This window comes from Liolophura sinensis, chromosome 9, assembly GCF_032854445.1.
Source record: "Liolophura sinensis isolate JHLJ2023 chromosome 9, CUHK_Ljap_v2, whole genome shotgun sequence".
Lineage (NCBI taxonomy): Eukaryota > Metazoa > Mollusca > Polyplacophora > Chitonida > Chitonidae > Liolophura > Liolophura sinensis.
In genome coordinates, this window is record NC_088303.1 from 5267948 (window position 1) to 5282116 (window position 14169).

At 40.0% G+C, this 14169-nt stretch overlaps 1 protein-coding gene across 3 annotated transcripts in view; it reads right to left on the minus strand.

The window, feature by feature from the left end:
• The window catches only part of LOC135474701 (uncharacterized), an 18450-nt gene continuing 4281 nt past the window's right edge, over positions 1-14169 (minus strand). Inside the window, exons 1-6 of one of the 3 annotated variants that reach the window (XM_064754262.1) lie at positions 12602-12758; positions 7102-7330; positions 3223-3361; positions 2524-2663; positions 1408-1585; positions 1-1104 (exon numbers count right to left, since the gene is read on the minus strand). In XM_064754262.1, the coding sequence (XP_064610332.1) occupies positions 475-1104; positions 1408-1585; positions 2524-2663; positions 3223-3361; positions 7102-7310 (1296 nt within the window). In that variant the 5' untranslated portion in view covers positions 7311-7330; positions 12602-12758 and the 3' untranslated portion in view covers positions 1-474. Of the gene's footprint in view, positions 1105-1407; positions 1586-2523; positions 2664-3222; positions 3362-7101; positions 7331-8601; positions 8660-12601; positions 12759-14169 lie in introns of those variants that run through there. The other 2 variants (XM_064754261.1, XM_064754263.1) reach the window with 2 other exon arrangements.

Sequence of the window (14169 nt, forward strand, 5' to 3'; positions counted from 1 at the left end):
TATCTACTTTATTGAACCAGAGTACACCGTTAAATAATTAACGGTGAGTTATAGTAAACACGGCAAAACCCTCAACACATCTCGGCATCAAATCAACCTATTTATGTGAAAACTGTTATTGAAAATTTTGCGAATTAACGCCTACAACCCTATGACACATTCCGAGAAAACCCTTTCGACCTATACCCACGCGGAGCGTATAGCTGTGCACAAAGAGGAACTGTTACTATAGAGTGTGTAAATCTCTGGAGTAAAATCCCCTAGAGACCAAAATGTCTTTAAAATTGTTCACCGATCGTGTCTTTCCGAAGCTTGCTCCAACGGACGAGGAATCCCCGGACAACCTGGAAGCAGTCCACTGCGATGTGAAATCAACAGTATTTGATGTCTTTAGTTTAGCTTTAAATTAATCACACACCTAGCAGAATTAGCTTATATACATAACAAGTGTCCTAATTAGTTATCATAATATAGTTACACACTTCCAACAACTCTGAAGTTCTCCGAGTCGGTCAGTTCGTAGCAAATTTTCTTGTAGTTCATCAGATCTTTGACCCTGGTGGCATGGACATGGTTGTATAGATTCTGCAGAGATTTGTCAATGGGCTGGAAATGACCAATGACGGCTAATTCATCGTTGTAGCTCCACTGTCGTTTACCCATCAAGTGCGCATGGCGGATCGGAAGTCCTTCCCCTAATCTTCGCTGGAAGTCAGCCTCGGTGTCGGCATCCATTTCCTCTTTACACGGCAGCTGAACAGAGCCCTCTAGAATCGCCATGGTAACCAGAATTTGACAATGGAATTGCGGAAAGGGGCAGATGATTTTGCACATCCCTATGAAAAAGAGGGTGGGGAAGGTAGTGTGGATCATGTGCTTGTAAAGGGGAGTAATTCTCTCATCCTTAATCTCTAAGCCACATTGCTTTGACAGAAACGGGAATGAAAACTTGTAGCCTGTGCAGTAGACGATGGCATCAGCGACGACCCTCCTGCCGTCTTTGAACACAACAGCGTTCTGTTCCAGGTGGTCAATGCCCGTCACCTGCTCCAGATTTGATGGCATTTCACTTTCCACCAGTGGTTTGTTGTGGCTCAACAGAACCTGTAAGAACAAGGCATTTTCTATAAATAAAGACGACTTCCTCAAATTTAATACACTAAATTCATCATCATATAAATGATAGCGGAGATCGTAATCCAAGTACTTACGGACCGTCCAAAAGATGCAGATAAGAAAGTGATTTAATTATGTAAATGTGGATCGATAGGCCTACAGTTTATTAAAGGTAACATTCTTCAGCTGTAAGCAATCGATAGAAAGTATAAGTGATATTCTTTATACGTTATGCTTTATTTGTGCATGCTTCAGTAATGATAATTAATCAACTGATGGGTGAAAAATTACCTTTTTTGCCACTTTGCTAATCTCAATAGAGATGTCCAGACCGGAAGAAGCTGCACCAAGGCAAACCACTGTCATGTCCTGGAAGGGGTCCGCTTCCCGGAAATCATGGCTGTGCATCACTAGACCGCGGAAGTCGGCAGACCCTGGCAGATCTGGGAGCAGGGGAGTGGAGTAATGCCTAAGGAAGACAGTTCATAGAACTGAAGGGCTTGAGTTCTTGATCAGCATAACCCCAAAGCGCCTCTCATCGTAAAAGAGCTGAGAATACTATGGACATTTACAAGCAGAAGATTCTATGAAATGTATTTAAGAACGCATGCCTGAGGTTTTACGTCGCACAGAACAATTTGTCAGTCATATGAGGCGAGGACTCATTAGGTGCGTGTACGTATACCGTGTCTTCTAGTTTGTAACAGATTGAGTTCATGCCGCTAAAAAAAGTGCTGCCGACACTGATGTATTATGCCGCACACCAGACAACCAGTTCTGTTTCCTTGCTCTAACCTCTGACTGCTGAGCGCCAACCGAGGCAGGAACAAGTACCATTTTTAGACTGTGGTGTCATGGAAGTTTAAGCGGTGTCATGGAAGTTTAAGCCTCGGTCTTCGTAGTCACCGGGACGTGCATTTGCAATGTTTGTAATAAAGAGATTTTAAATCAATTAGACGAAGCCCTGATGATAAAGGTTGAAAAGTGCTACATAAATCATAATAATATAAAAACAATTTTGCAAACGTTATATTCATATGAGCTCACTTATCCCTGCACCCTGGATGCTTCCGCAAATTACGTCATTAACATTATCTTTATCCCCAAATTAAGCCATGGCTTTCATCAGTCAAAAGATCACAAAACATTGCACATTGCGTGGAGCGAAGGTCATCAGATTTAAAGACTTACAAATAAATTTATTTTCTAGCCACTAGACACGCTATAGAACTGTGCCGCATGATATGCCTCATGTAATTTACAATGAAGAACCCTATTACCTGAAAAGTAGCCATTAGGTTATCAAACATCGCCGATGAGTGATATCATGGTTCAGAACGTTTAATGACGTGCAAAGAAAATGGCCTTACGTAATCAAGTAGATATTGGGCAAAGATATGGACCAACCCATTGCAAACCATGACTGAGTCGAACTCTTCTGTGTGCAGAGGGGAGGAAGTGTCCAGGAGGTTTCTGTACGTTAGCCGCCAGTGTTTGAAGCAGTTCTTTTCCTGGATTGGTTTGACTTCCTCTACACAGGTGTTAAACTGAAGGTATACAGTGTGGCATTTAAGACCAAAACAATTACTGTCTGTGTTTAATAATCTGTTCTAATTTATTATTTTACATACTTTCTTAATTCTTTGGTGCTTTGTGTTAAACTTTGTTTTGGAAATTGGTCCTGTGGTTATTGACCTGGAACTCTGGTTGACGGTTGACGGCTTATGAATGCCTGATTCAAATCAACATTGATATTTCAAAATATGAAGAAATATAATAAAATTGTATCGTGTTCTTGTTGAATTTTGTACAGAGAACCAACATTAAGTTGTTACGGTTTTTCCAGTTTACAAACACTTGATCCAAAATTGCTTCATGCAAATACATCAGCAATTATCTGAAGCCTGTACCAGTACAAATTTTATTAACATGTCAGGGAAACAAATCTTCCTTAACATTCTAGTAAGATTTTAATATTGATTGTGTAGAAATCTCGTGTCGATAAAATGACAGTTAACATCACGCCCAATGAAAAAACTTTGGGGCAAGTTTTAATATATGTTGACATTTGCATGCGCAATCCAGTTGTTTTTGTCCTATACATACCTTAATATACTGCTCCAGGTTGTAATGCTTTCCGTATTCCTGAAGGTACTCCAAGACTTCCGAGTGCTTAATAAAACTTGGCAATTCTTCCCGGAACGGAAAGTCTGGAAAGGCCATCACTTCCTTGGGAATGTTTGTACTGTGAAAATCAAGGTTGCAATCTAAGAAATGAAAATCAGTATTAGATTGATTTGAGATCTGTTTTATTCTTTCCAGCTTTATAAGTTTAAGAAATACAGATCTGTACTTTTCCACGCACTAACGTAGAATTTGAACTTTTCAAGCGTTCCGTTCTCAACATGTCAAAGCTTTACGCTACAAATGTTTCATTAGAAATTCTTCAAAAATAGTTGTTTACGAAGTTCGGATGTTGTCCAAGTGGATGCGTCGGTTATGTTTGTGTTAATTGCGATTTTATGGTTATATTTTCTCTGCATAATGCGAGATGTAAACTTGAAATTACTTTACACAACTGAAAATCCGTTTTCGTCGCGTACATCTCACACTTTGAGGACAGCAAAGGGGACATGTCCCGTTTTCTGATTAGTGCATCTAACGATGCAGAGGGGTTAATGTGGTCAACTGATCTCAGAGCTAAGTATTAGAAAAAACCTTATGTGCACACATCCGTGGCATTACTTCAATAGCCTTCTCAGTTGTTTGGTGGTTTGTGTGAAAGGTTGGCCTTGAGATTTTTGAACTGGGACGTATAAATCAGACAAACATAAATATATGTATGCTGGGCAGCCCGATATAAAGTCTACACTATAATCTAGAAGGCAGGGCATACATTCATACTTTCGCAAGGGAATGTACAGGAACAGCTTAAACTAACAGTTCAAAACAAGTGTATTTTCAATACATATTAATTTCTACATGAGGAAAATAAGTAAGAGTTATACTGACCGTCAAATTATTACCCTATGAGTTACATCAGACATTCGTATATTATCAATTGCGTCATTATAGACATTCGTATACTGCCTTATGCATCAAAAAAGAATTCGTAGACTGCCCTATGCGCCACAGCTGACATTCGGATATTGACATACGCGTCATAACAGACAGTCGTATGTTGTCCAACACACGCGTCAAAACAGACATTCGCATACTGCCAAATGCGTCAAAACAGACATTCTTATGTTGCCAAATGGGTCAAAACAGATATTCGTATACCGCCTTAAGGGACAAAACAGAATTCGTATATTACCTTATGCGCGACAGCAGACATTTGTATATTACCAAATGGGCATAGCAAACATTGGTACAGTATACTGCCATACGAGTTAAAACAGACATTCGTAAATGGCCATACGCTTCATGACAGAAATTCGTATGTTGCCTTATAACAGAATATATCGCCTTATGCGTCTTGTCAGATATTCGTATATTGAGATCTCCGGGGGTGGTAAGTACAAATGTAACGAGAAAATGGCTGTTATCTCCTATCCTTACGGTGAGGTGAGGTGAATTTTCGAGTAACAGTGACACACTGACACACTGACACACATACATAATGCACGAAGAAGCCGAGGTAACGGGACATCTGTGACAGATCACGCTAAAGACACCTTCAGATCACGTGTTATCCAGAACCATGTATTCACATGGACAGCTTAATGGACACCCGTGTATGGGATAAAAATTCTATCTAAAATATAACGCATTTTGTCATTTGAAACCTTCCACCAGATGGCTAGTGGAGATCTTTTTGCAGCGTAGAAAATTTCTTACCGATTTGAATAATGATATTTATAGACAAAATTAGGTTATACACCCCTTACGACCACTTGATATCAAGTATCACTGACTGAATATAGAAATGTATGCTCTCTGTCTGGAAAAGTTCACCACGTGATCTTATCTCGAGACTCCGTTATCGGACAGTGTGCCACGTCACCAATAACGTCACATTGTTTACACCTGGAAGATGTATTTTCACCAGCTGTCCCGTTTGTTTATATTTACACAATAGATCATTTATGAGCGTCGATAAAGTTATGCACAAATATTTTTGATTCGTAATCAGAAATGGATTGGACAGAGAAATTTTTGAGGGGTGCTATAAACACATATATCATCACCTGATATTTTATTCTTTATGTCCACAGGAAAATAAACACAGAAAAAAAAACCCCACTTGTGAACAAGGCAAAAATAACACTTGTTGGGATGCACCTATATATCAGTTATTTAACACAACAATTATTTAAAACTGTTATTTAATGTACATGTGAAACGAATTCAGTGGAGTTGGATCGTGAATATGTTAGCTGTTGTTGCATTTTAACTCGATCATACAACTCCAGTTTTCAATCGTCCGTCATTTCTAAATAATGGTCTCAGCGAATGGACTATGCATTCGTGAAGTCCGGCTCCTCTGCATTATTTCCACGTAAATGTGTATTAAATGTTATGAAAACACGGCATTTTGAGCTCTTCATCAAATAACGTATAAAATATTACAAATAACATCACTGTATACCGCTATGTGTAATTTGCATAAGCCAAGATTGTAGGGGTTGTATAAATGGCTACTATTTAAGCATTTACATGAAAAACAAGGCCCTAATTGAGCAAAATAGACAAGATGCCGGATTCACCCGTTTATACGTGTGATCATTTGCTAACTATAACATTAACTATGATGTAGTCTTTCATATCGTCATAATAATCTCGCTTATTAATGGGTTTTGGGTTCAGACTGCATACTGTGGATTGCATATTTTCATTTATGTTGTTTGCAAGTGATATAAAAGTAACATAAAAGACAGATGAGTGACTGAGTTAGTGCTTGGGGGTTAACGTCGTACTTAACAATTTTGCAGTATTTGCATTTTGCAATATGACGACGAAGGAATCCTTTTAGTGAGATCAGCGACAGGCCAGTCAACTAAATGGCAAATCACATACATGGATGTCGTATCCCCTCCTCGTCAAAAATACAGACGGGAGCATTTCGTCAAAAACATCGTTTATTTTGTTTTTAATGCAAGTAATACACATATTTTTTTTATTTAACTGATTGTTGTTTGAATCTGCACACAAAATCGGATCACTTACACGACGGGCAGTGGCTCAGTTGGTTAGCGCGCTCGAGCAGGGTAATGACCCAGGAGCCTCTCACCAATGCGGTCGCTTTGAGTTCAAGTCCAGCTCATGCTGGCTTCCTCTCCGTCCGTACATGGGAAGGTCTGTCAGCAACCTGGCGATGGTCGTGGGTTTCCCCCGGGCACTACCCGTTTTGCTCCCACCAGAATGCTGGCCACCGCCGTCGTATAAGTGAAATATTCTTAAGTACGGCGTAAAACACCAATGAAATAAATAAATAAATACAGGACGGACACCAGATCTAAGCTGGATTCGAACCAGCTCCTCATTTAGGACAATCGCTGTTCGGGTTATTTCGGCCTACCACAAATGCAAAAAGCTCCCATTCAGAAAATAAAATAATCAAAACCCCCACAGGTGTATCATATGCCTACCTTTCTTCCGTAGGCATTAGTGCTCGCTGAACACAAAAGTATACATTCGATCCTTTGATAAGCTGATTTTAGGTCTATTTTGTTTAATAATTTGGTTGAAATTGAATCGACAGATGGACAAAAATAACACCATGAACCCCATATCGGCATAAGTATATAAAACTTGCAGATAGACCCGTATGAGTCGCTGGTAGAGCGTATTGGCCTATAGGACCGCCAGCACCACTCCAGGTTATATACAAATATATTCAGGCGTCTTGTATATCCACTAACTGTAATAAATTCCATACATACAAAACTGCAACACTATCTGCTTCTACTTTTTAAAAATCAACTTGAATGGAAGTTTGAATTTTGCCTGGTGTCAAACACATGAAAGAAAAAAAAAACTCACCGGAGTGACTTGTACATGCTAGAATGAACCGGTAGACCAAACCGGTCGGTGCCGACCTGATCTGTGTAGACCCAGGTCCCGCCAACAGTATCCGTCTGCTCGAAAGCTACCACGGAGAAATCTTCGGGTCTGGAGGAGTAGTGCCTGAGGGCGCAGAGTCCGGCAGAGCCCGCCCCGATCACAGCAACTCTTTTTGGTGTCGTGTCCATCTTCTTACCAGTTCGTCCGACTGAAACAAACGAAAGAGACGCCTTATTTAAACCTCCGCATTTTAACCAATCAGGTTTCGTTATTGCCAAAAGAGGCGGAGTTTCAACGTGATGAAATATCGGCTGATGTTTTTATAGCACATTTTCAAAGGATGCCTATGAAATTAAAGTGCATGGTTTCTTGAAATACCACGCCTTTGTCACGTTAATGCCTTTCAAAATTTACTGCAGTGCTATTTTAACTGTACTTGGGTAGAATACATAAGGCCAGGTCAGGTTTATGGGGTGGATTAAACAGGGTTGCGCGAAGTAAATCACCGCCTTACCCCAGATAGTTGATAAGAAAAGCCTTATGACCGACCGTACCAGCGAGAGCTGGATTTGAACATGTGATCTCACTGGTCCAGGTCAGTCGCAGTAAACCAGCGCTTTATGCATCTGACTGTACGCAATGTACTCAATAGCTATACTATACAACTAATAGACCCATTACATTTGACCTTGAGGTATAGGCTGTTTGGATTGGCGCATGTTTGTCACAACAATTACCTTATATCGTAAGCTGATGTGTATAAGTCTGTGATAACCATTGACATACATGTATATCTTCTATACCGTCCTTTGAACTATGCCTTTGAGGCAGCACACAATAAGGGTATATCCACATCCATCGGACAGAAAGATATATCAGAGGGCAAAAAATCTTGCTCGCTCGTTTAGTTATTTTCACAAATAGGTAAAAAGATTGTTATCAGTTATTTAATCTCATTATGTACCAGCTCTTGGTACATGTAGGTAGTTAACTGGCGAGGAAGGCATGAAATAGAGTACAATTATAACATCACCCCCCACATGCACGTCGTAACCTCACAGTATTATTGAAAAGGCTATATTCCGCGATGAAAGTCGATCGGCGCAAATCCAGCTCATTTTTTGCTATTATTTCCAAACACTCCAAACACCTTTTCAAACTTAAAATCATCATAACACTATAAATATAACAGGTATACAAGTCTGATATTTACCGAAAGGCAATAATCTGAGCCATTCTTGGTAAACACAGAAAATTAGATTTGATTAGCGAATATGGATTTCTTTCCCAGAAATCTCCGGGATAGCCTCTATAAGCAGTGAAATACCTTAGGTTTAGTATGTAGACCTATAACCCCGATGGAAAATGACGAACTTAATTGCAGCTGCAGTATTACAGTACGAATCATATACGCCGTGAAGATGTAGGAGTAAACATGCAGACTAGATGTGAGTGAGTACTTGGTGTTTAACGTCGTACTTAGCAATTTTTCAGCCATATGACGACGAAGGAGTTCTTGGAGTGCATGTAAGTGTAATGTACCTCTTTGTTGCAGGATGGATTTCTATCGCTCTTTTATCTAGTGCTGCCTCATTGAAACGACTTACCGAAGGCAATCAAGCCGCCCCGCCCGAGTCATTATACTGATACGGATCAACCAGTTGTTGCAATACCCGCCTTGATGCTGAACGCCAAGCGAGGAAGTTACAACTTCCCCTTTTAAGAAATAGGTGTGACCCGACCCAGGATTGACCCTGGATCTAGCGCCTCCCGAAGCGGACGCTCTGCCAACTGTGCATACTATCGGGGCGCTGTGGCACATCCAGTTCAGCGTCAGTATTACCCAGTTTTATCCTGCCAAGGAATGCACAACTTTGACTAGAATGGGATAGGGGCAGTATATTGGTCGTGTTGATTGACAGCTGAAATCAATGAAGAACTGAGATAGGTATTTTGATTATCAAAAAATTATAAACTACATGTATATATGTAACATGCATGAATGATCTACGATTTGAATACTGATTTATTCATTCGCCTAGCACATTCATGGCATCTTTTCAACATCCTTTGAAAACCGTCGATTGCTTCTTTTTGCATGCATTCGTCTTAATTTCGTGCTTGATATGCTTTTTTAGTTCTTTGGTGGATTCTGTTGAACGTATTTCAGGGAAATGACCTTGCAAGTATGGACCTGGGAAGTCCATTTTTGTTGACGACTGGTATAGGAATGTTTCCATGCCTAGATCCATGCAGTTTTCATAGGAATAGGAATGTAAACATTAGCCCAACAGATCATTAAAACCGCACATCAAATTTGAATTTATTCATCTTCTGGGTTTGCGATGGTGTAGGTGGAGCAATATGGCTGCTGTCACGCAGTCTCCACATACATGTACATGTTCGATTAGGCCATATTATTATTTTCTATTGTGACATTGAAGAACTAATAAATAAACGTACCGTATATACAAAGGACTTATCTCCACCTGGGATTTGTCTACTCACTATACTACTGTTCCTCACAAAGACATAGGCTAAATGATAGAGTTTCATGAATAATTGTTTCCGTGTTTAATAAAAGCGGTCACCGAGACATTAACGCCAGGCAACAAAGGCTTCTTCAGTTTCACTATATACATACAAGGGTTACCATTCATGAAATGTCTCGTTGTTGATGATTGCTTGAGTTTTCCATTGGTATAACATCTATACGAAATTCGGAGAAACCTCTTATTGACACAATATATGTAATCCGACGATTACAAATTGTAAACCCCTTTAGAGATTGACGAATACTTGTTCTCGTATGAAGACGACGATAGGTAGAAATTATTAAAGGTCAACAATTGCCTATCTAAAGACGCGTTCATGTGGCGTCATTTGTCGTATCGTCCAACGCGACAATGGAATGGAAATAGGAAGACCTCTCATTCACGCGATTTGCACTTTTCCATTAAAATAGACAGACAGTTCACACGTTTGGATTTTGTTGAATTCTCTAAGTTGCTCGGTAGCCTACAACAAATCTCAAAATATGTCATTATAAAAGACATTTGGGAAGTGACTTGTGGGTGCGGCTATGTATACTCTCTGGACTTCGGATCCTGGTTCGCGCATAACACTCAGTCTTTTCGCTGCTGAAGTTTTAGCTCCAAGCATGCATCCGGCCAGGACGTGTTTTATATTTGATTGATTTTTATGACAGAGAAAAATAAATGCAGCGTTGGTCTATAAATAATTTACAAAAACAAAAGCAGGGAAGTTTACGGAATTCGCTTACCATCGATTTGCGTATACTCTCATTTTTAGCTGTACGTTTACATTGTTTGGCTTTACATTTGACATTTGGCATTAGCACTTTTACAGCACATTTGTAGTGCAAAAACACGTGGCACCATAGTGTACTTTTACAACACCTTGTCTATGTATCTATATGCATATGGCTTGAAATTTAAAGCCTAGAAGAGGGAAACTACATGTAGCTCAAACTGCCAGCAAATTTTGCTGTAAAAATACAGACTTGCTATGACACAGGAACCCCCACACGCAATGAAAGACATTTACAGTGTACACACTGGCTTATGACAAGGTGCAATCGTTATCCACCTTTCGTACATGTTTCTTTAACATGTGACTACAGGTAACCGCTCTATATCCATGAATCGATCTTTTAACATGTGACTACAGGTACACGCTCTACATCCATGAATCGATCTTTTAACATGTGACTACAGGTACACGCTCTACATCCATGAATCGAGCTTTTAACATGTGACTACAGGTACACGCTCTATATCCATGAATCGATCTTTTAACATGTGACTACAGGTACACGCTCTACATCCATGAATCGATCTTTTAACATGTGACTACAGGTACACGCTCTACATCCATGAATCGAGCTTTTAACATGTGATTACAGGTACCCGCTCTACATCCATGAATCGAGCTTTTAACATGTGATTACAGGTACCCGCTCTACATCTATGAATCGAGCTTTTAACATGTGACTACAGGTACACGCTCTATATCCATGAATCGATCTTTTAACATGTGACTACAGGTACCCGCTCTACATCCATGAATCGAGCTTTTAACATGTGATTACAGGTACCCGCTCTACATCCATGAATCGAGCTTTTAACATGTGACTACAGGTACACGCTCTATATCCATGAATCGATCTTTTAACATGTGACTACAGGTACCCGCTCTATATCCATGAATCGATCTTTTAACATGTGACTACAGGTACCCGCTCTACATCCATGAATCGATCATTTAACATGTGACTACAGGTACACGCTCTACATTCATGAAACGAGTTCTTCACATGTGACTACAGGTGCACGCTCTATAAAGTTTTGTATCTTCAGAATTAAGGAGAAAACGATGAGAGGTTATTTATTGGTCATGTCATATGAGGTATGTTTCAGGAACTTTCCTATATTAGGTCATATTGATAATAGTTGAAACACACAAATAACGGACCGGCCCGGATAGCACAGTCGGTAGAGCGTCCGCTTCGGGACCGGTAGATCCAGGATCAATCCTTGATCGAGTCACACCTAAGACTTTAAAAGAGGAAGTTGTAACTTCCTCGCTTGGCGTTCAGCATGAAGAGGATAGTGCAACGACTGGTTGACCCGTATCAGTATAATGGCTCGGGCGGGGCGGCTTGCTTGCCTTCGGTAAGTCGTCTCAGTGAGGAAATCCGTCCTGCAACAAGGAGGCACATTACACGTACATGCACCCTAATGATTCCTTCGTCGTCATATGACTGAAAAATTGTTGAGAACGACGTTAAACCCCAAGCACTCACTCACTCACTCACAAATAACGATTAAAAAGATACTAGTTGCTTGGTGAGATTAAACTTAAATACCATGACCCAATCAGGACGTAATCACTATCCACTGTTTTATGGTGACTGAACGCTAGTGGGGTATCGTAATTTATTTACCATTGAGAAAATGGTGAATGCTTCAAATAATGATTGTTGAATATGTTGCCATGGAAAATGTCAGCTTTGTCGTTTTGGTTAATGCGTATTAAGGGGTATCGTCTTTGAGGATGTGGGGCAGGACTATATAAATAGTACTACACTGAATAACTATGGCGATAACCTTGACCTTATATCGCCACCAGTAAATGTTATGGAAAAACACCGGGGTAAGGATTACTCAATAGGCCACCTGCCTGAATCGAGCGGCTGCTGGTGTTTTTCCAGCGCCACAAGGGTAGTTTATGTGCTACAACAAAATATAAACACATCTTTCCTGGTGTAGACAATGTCCTTAAATATGTCCACATCTTGAACGCCCCTATAATTTCCATGTACATACAAGCGATGCACGTGCATGAACTATAGTAGGCTATATAAGAGACAAATACAGCCTTAATATATACATGTTACCAATGTATGTATATACTTCCCAGATCATCACATATACATGCAAATGAAGGAAACACTCACCGCGCGGAATTTCCCGTTATCCAATTAGTTGTCCGTCATTAATTACATGCCAATCATATATACGACTGTCCAGTTCTGAGGTGAGACCAGGAATAACTGAATCTGTGACGCATCGCCCATATGTACCAGCATCAGCGATGCCGTCTAAGGATCCTTCGCTCTATACACATCTAGTGGAATATTTTCCCTATCCATCACGGTACCCCAAATTCTCCCCCAAGGAGGGTCGCGAGAAGGGGGCTGATCTTAGATGCATCGGACAAAATCTTACTCACCCCATTAAATTAAGTCATGCGAACTCGCAATACACATGTACATGTATGTTTACGGTCTGCAGAGCCTTGTTAAGTTTACCTTATAGCCATACATATAAAGGGGTGATATAATGGATAGGGGATTGGAATTAACGATTCCAATCCAATTCCAATCTAATTAATCGCGGTTAGTGTTGGATCAGGGCCTATAAACTAAATCCCTTCCATGCACATGGATTTACCTGATCGGTTGTATATACATGTATTATAATTTCTATGATATAGACAGTCCGTCCACGTACTATGTAAACGGTCCATCTTGCACGAAGTGGGGATTTAAGAGCTGGAATCTATCAAACATATACTAGTATATTCTATCAACTACTTAATAATGATAACACTGCAAGGTTTAATTTATACGGTATTAAATTTTGCCAAATATATACGGTACTTGCCATTTTATTGTGCGCAAAAATAATTTTGTTTTATTGGTTATATTTGCTCTACCATATAGGCCTAATTAATACAGTATTTTTTCGGGCCTGTACTTAGTTAGGACTACATTCCGGCTGGCTTTTGATCTTAATATAAAATATGTAGGCATACAAACATTTGATTGTTATCCACAGTTGAGATTGACTTCTCCCCATGTAAGAAAATATTGACAAGATATGGTCAGGAAAAGCTTAGGACTTGTGTAAGGTTGGTGGATTAGGCCTTATCCAGGCTCTCCAGTTCCCTCCACCGGTGCATACAATTCTTCAGTATGCAGACATTAAACAGACATCAAATGGATAACAAATCAACAAGGAGCTGTGCTACATATTCCAGTTTCTGTCTGCTCTCTTCTTGCATGGCAATGTTGTGTCTCAGCCTGCCTGATTAACTGGCTCTTCCATGCATCAAACACACTCCCTTATACGGCAGCGGTAACTGATAAATAGGACAGGCAGATTAGGAAAAAGCAAGTGATTGAGACATGGTCCTAGTTTCACGATGCGACTGACTGACTGATTGGTTGCTTGGTGTAAGTTCACTATAATTAAACATTAGGACTGAGTTGTTTGTGAATTGTTTTGTGTTATATTGGAATTCTCAATATTTACATCTTACATATAACGCACGGTACGTCGTGCAGCAAAAACCGACTCATCAAACCCTATACGCTGCTTATAATTTATTCTATTTACAAGTATACATCAGTGTTATAATGTGTAGGTCTATATTCCCGTGACCTTTGTGTGAAACTATTAATACAAATGACCCGAGGAGACAGGCGAGCTGCATGCGGTCTTTGGATGCGCCAGGCGTCCT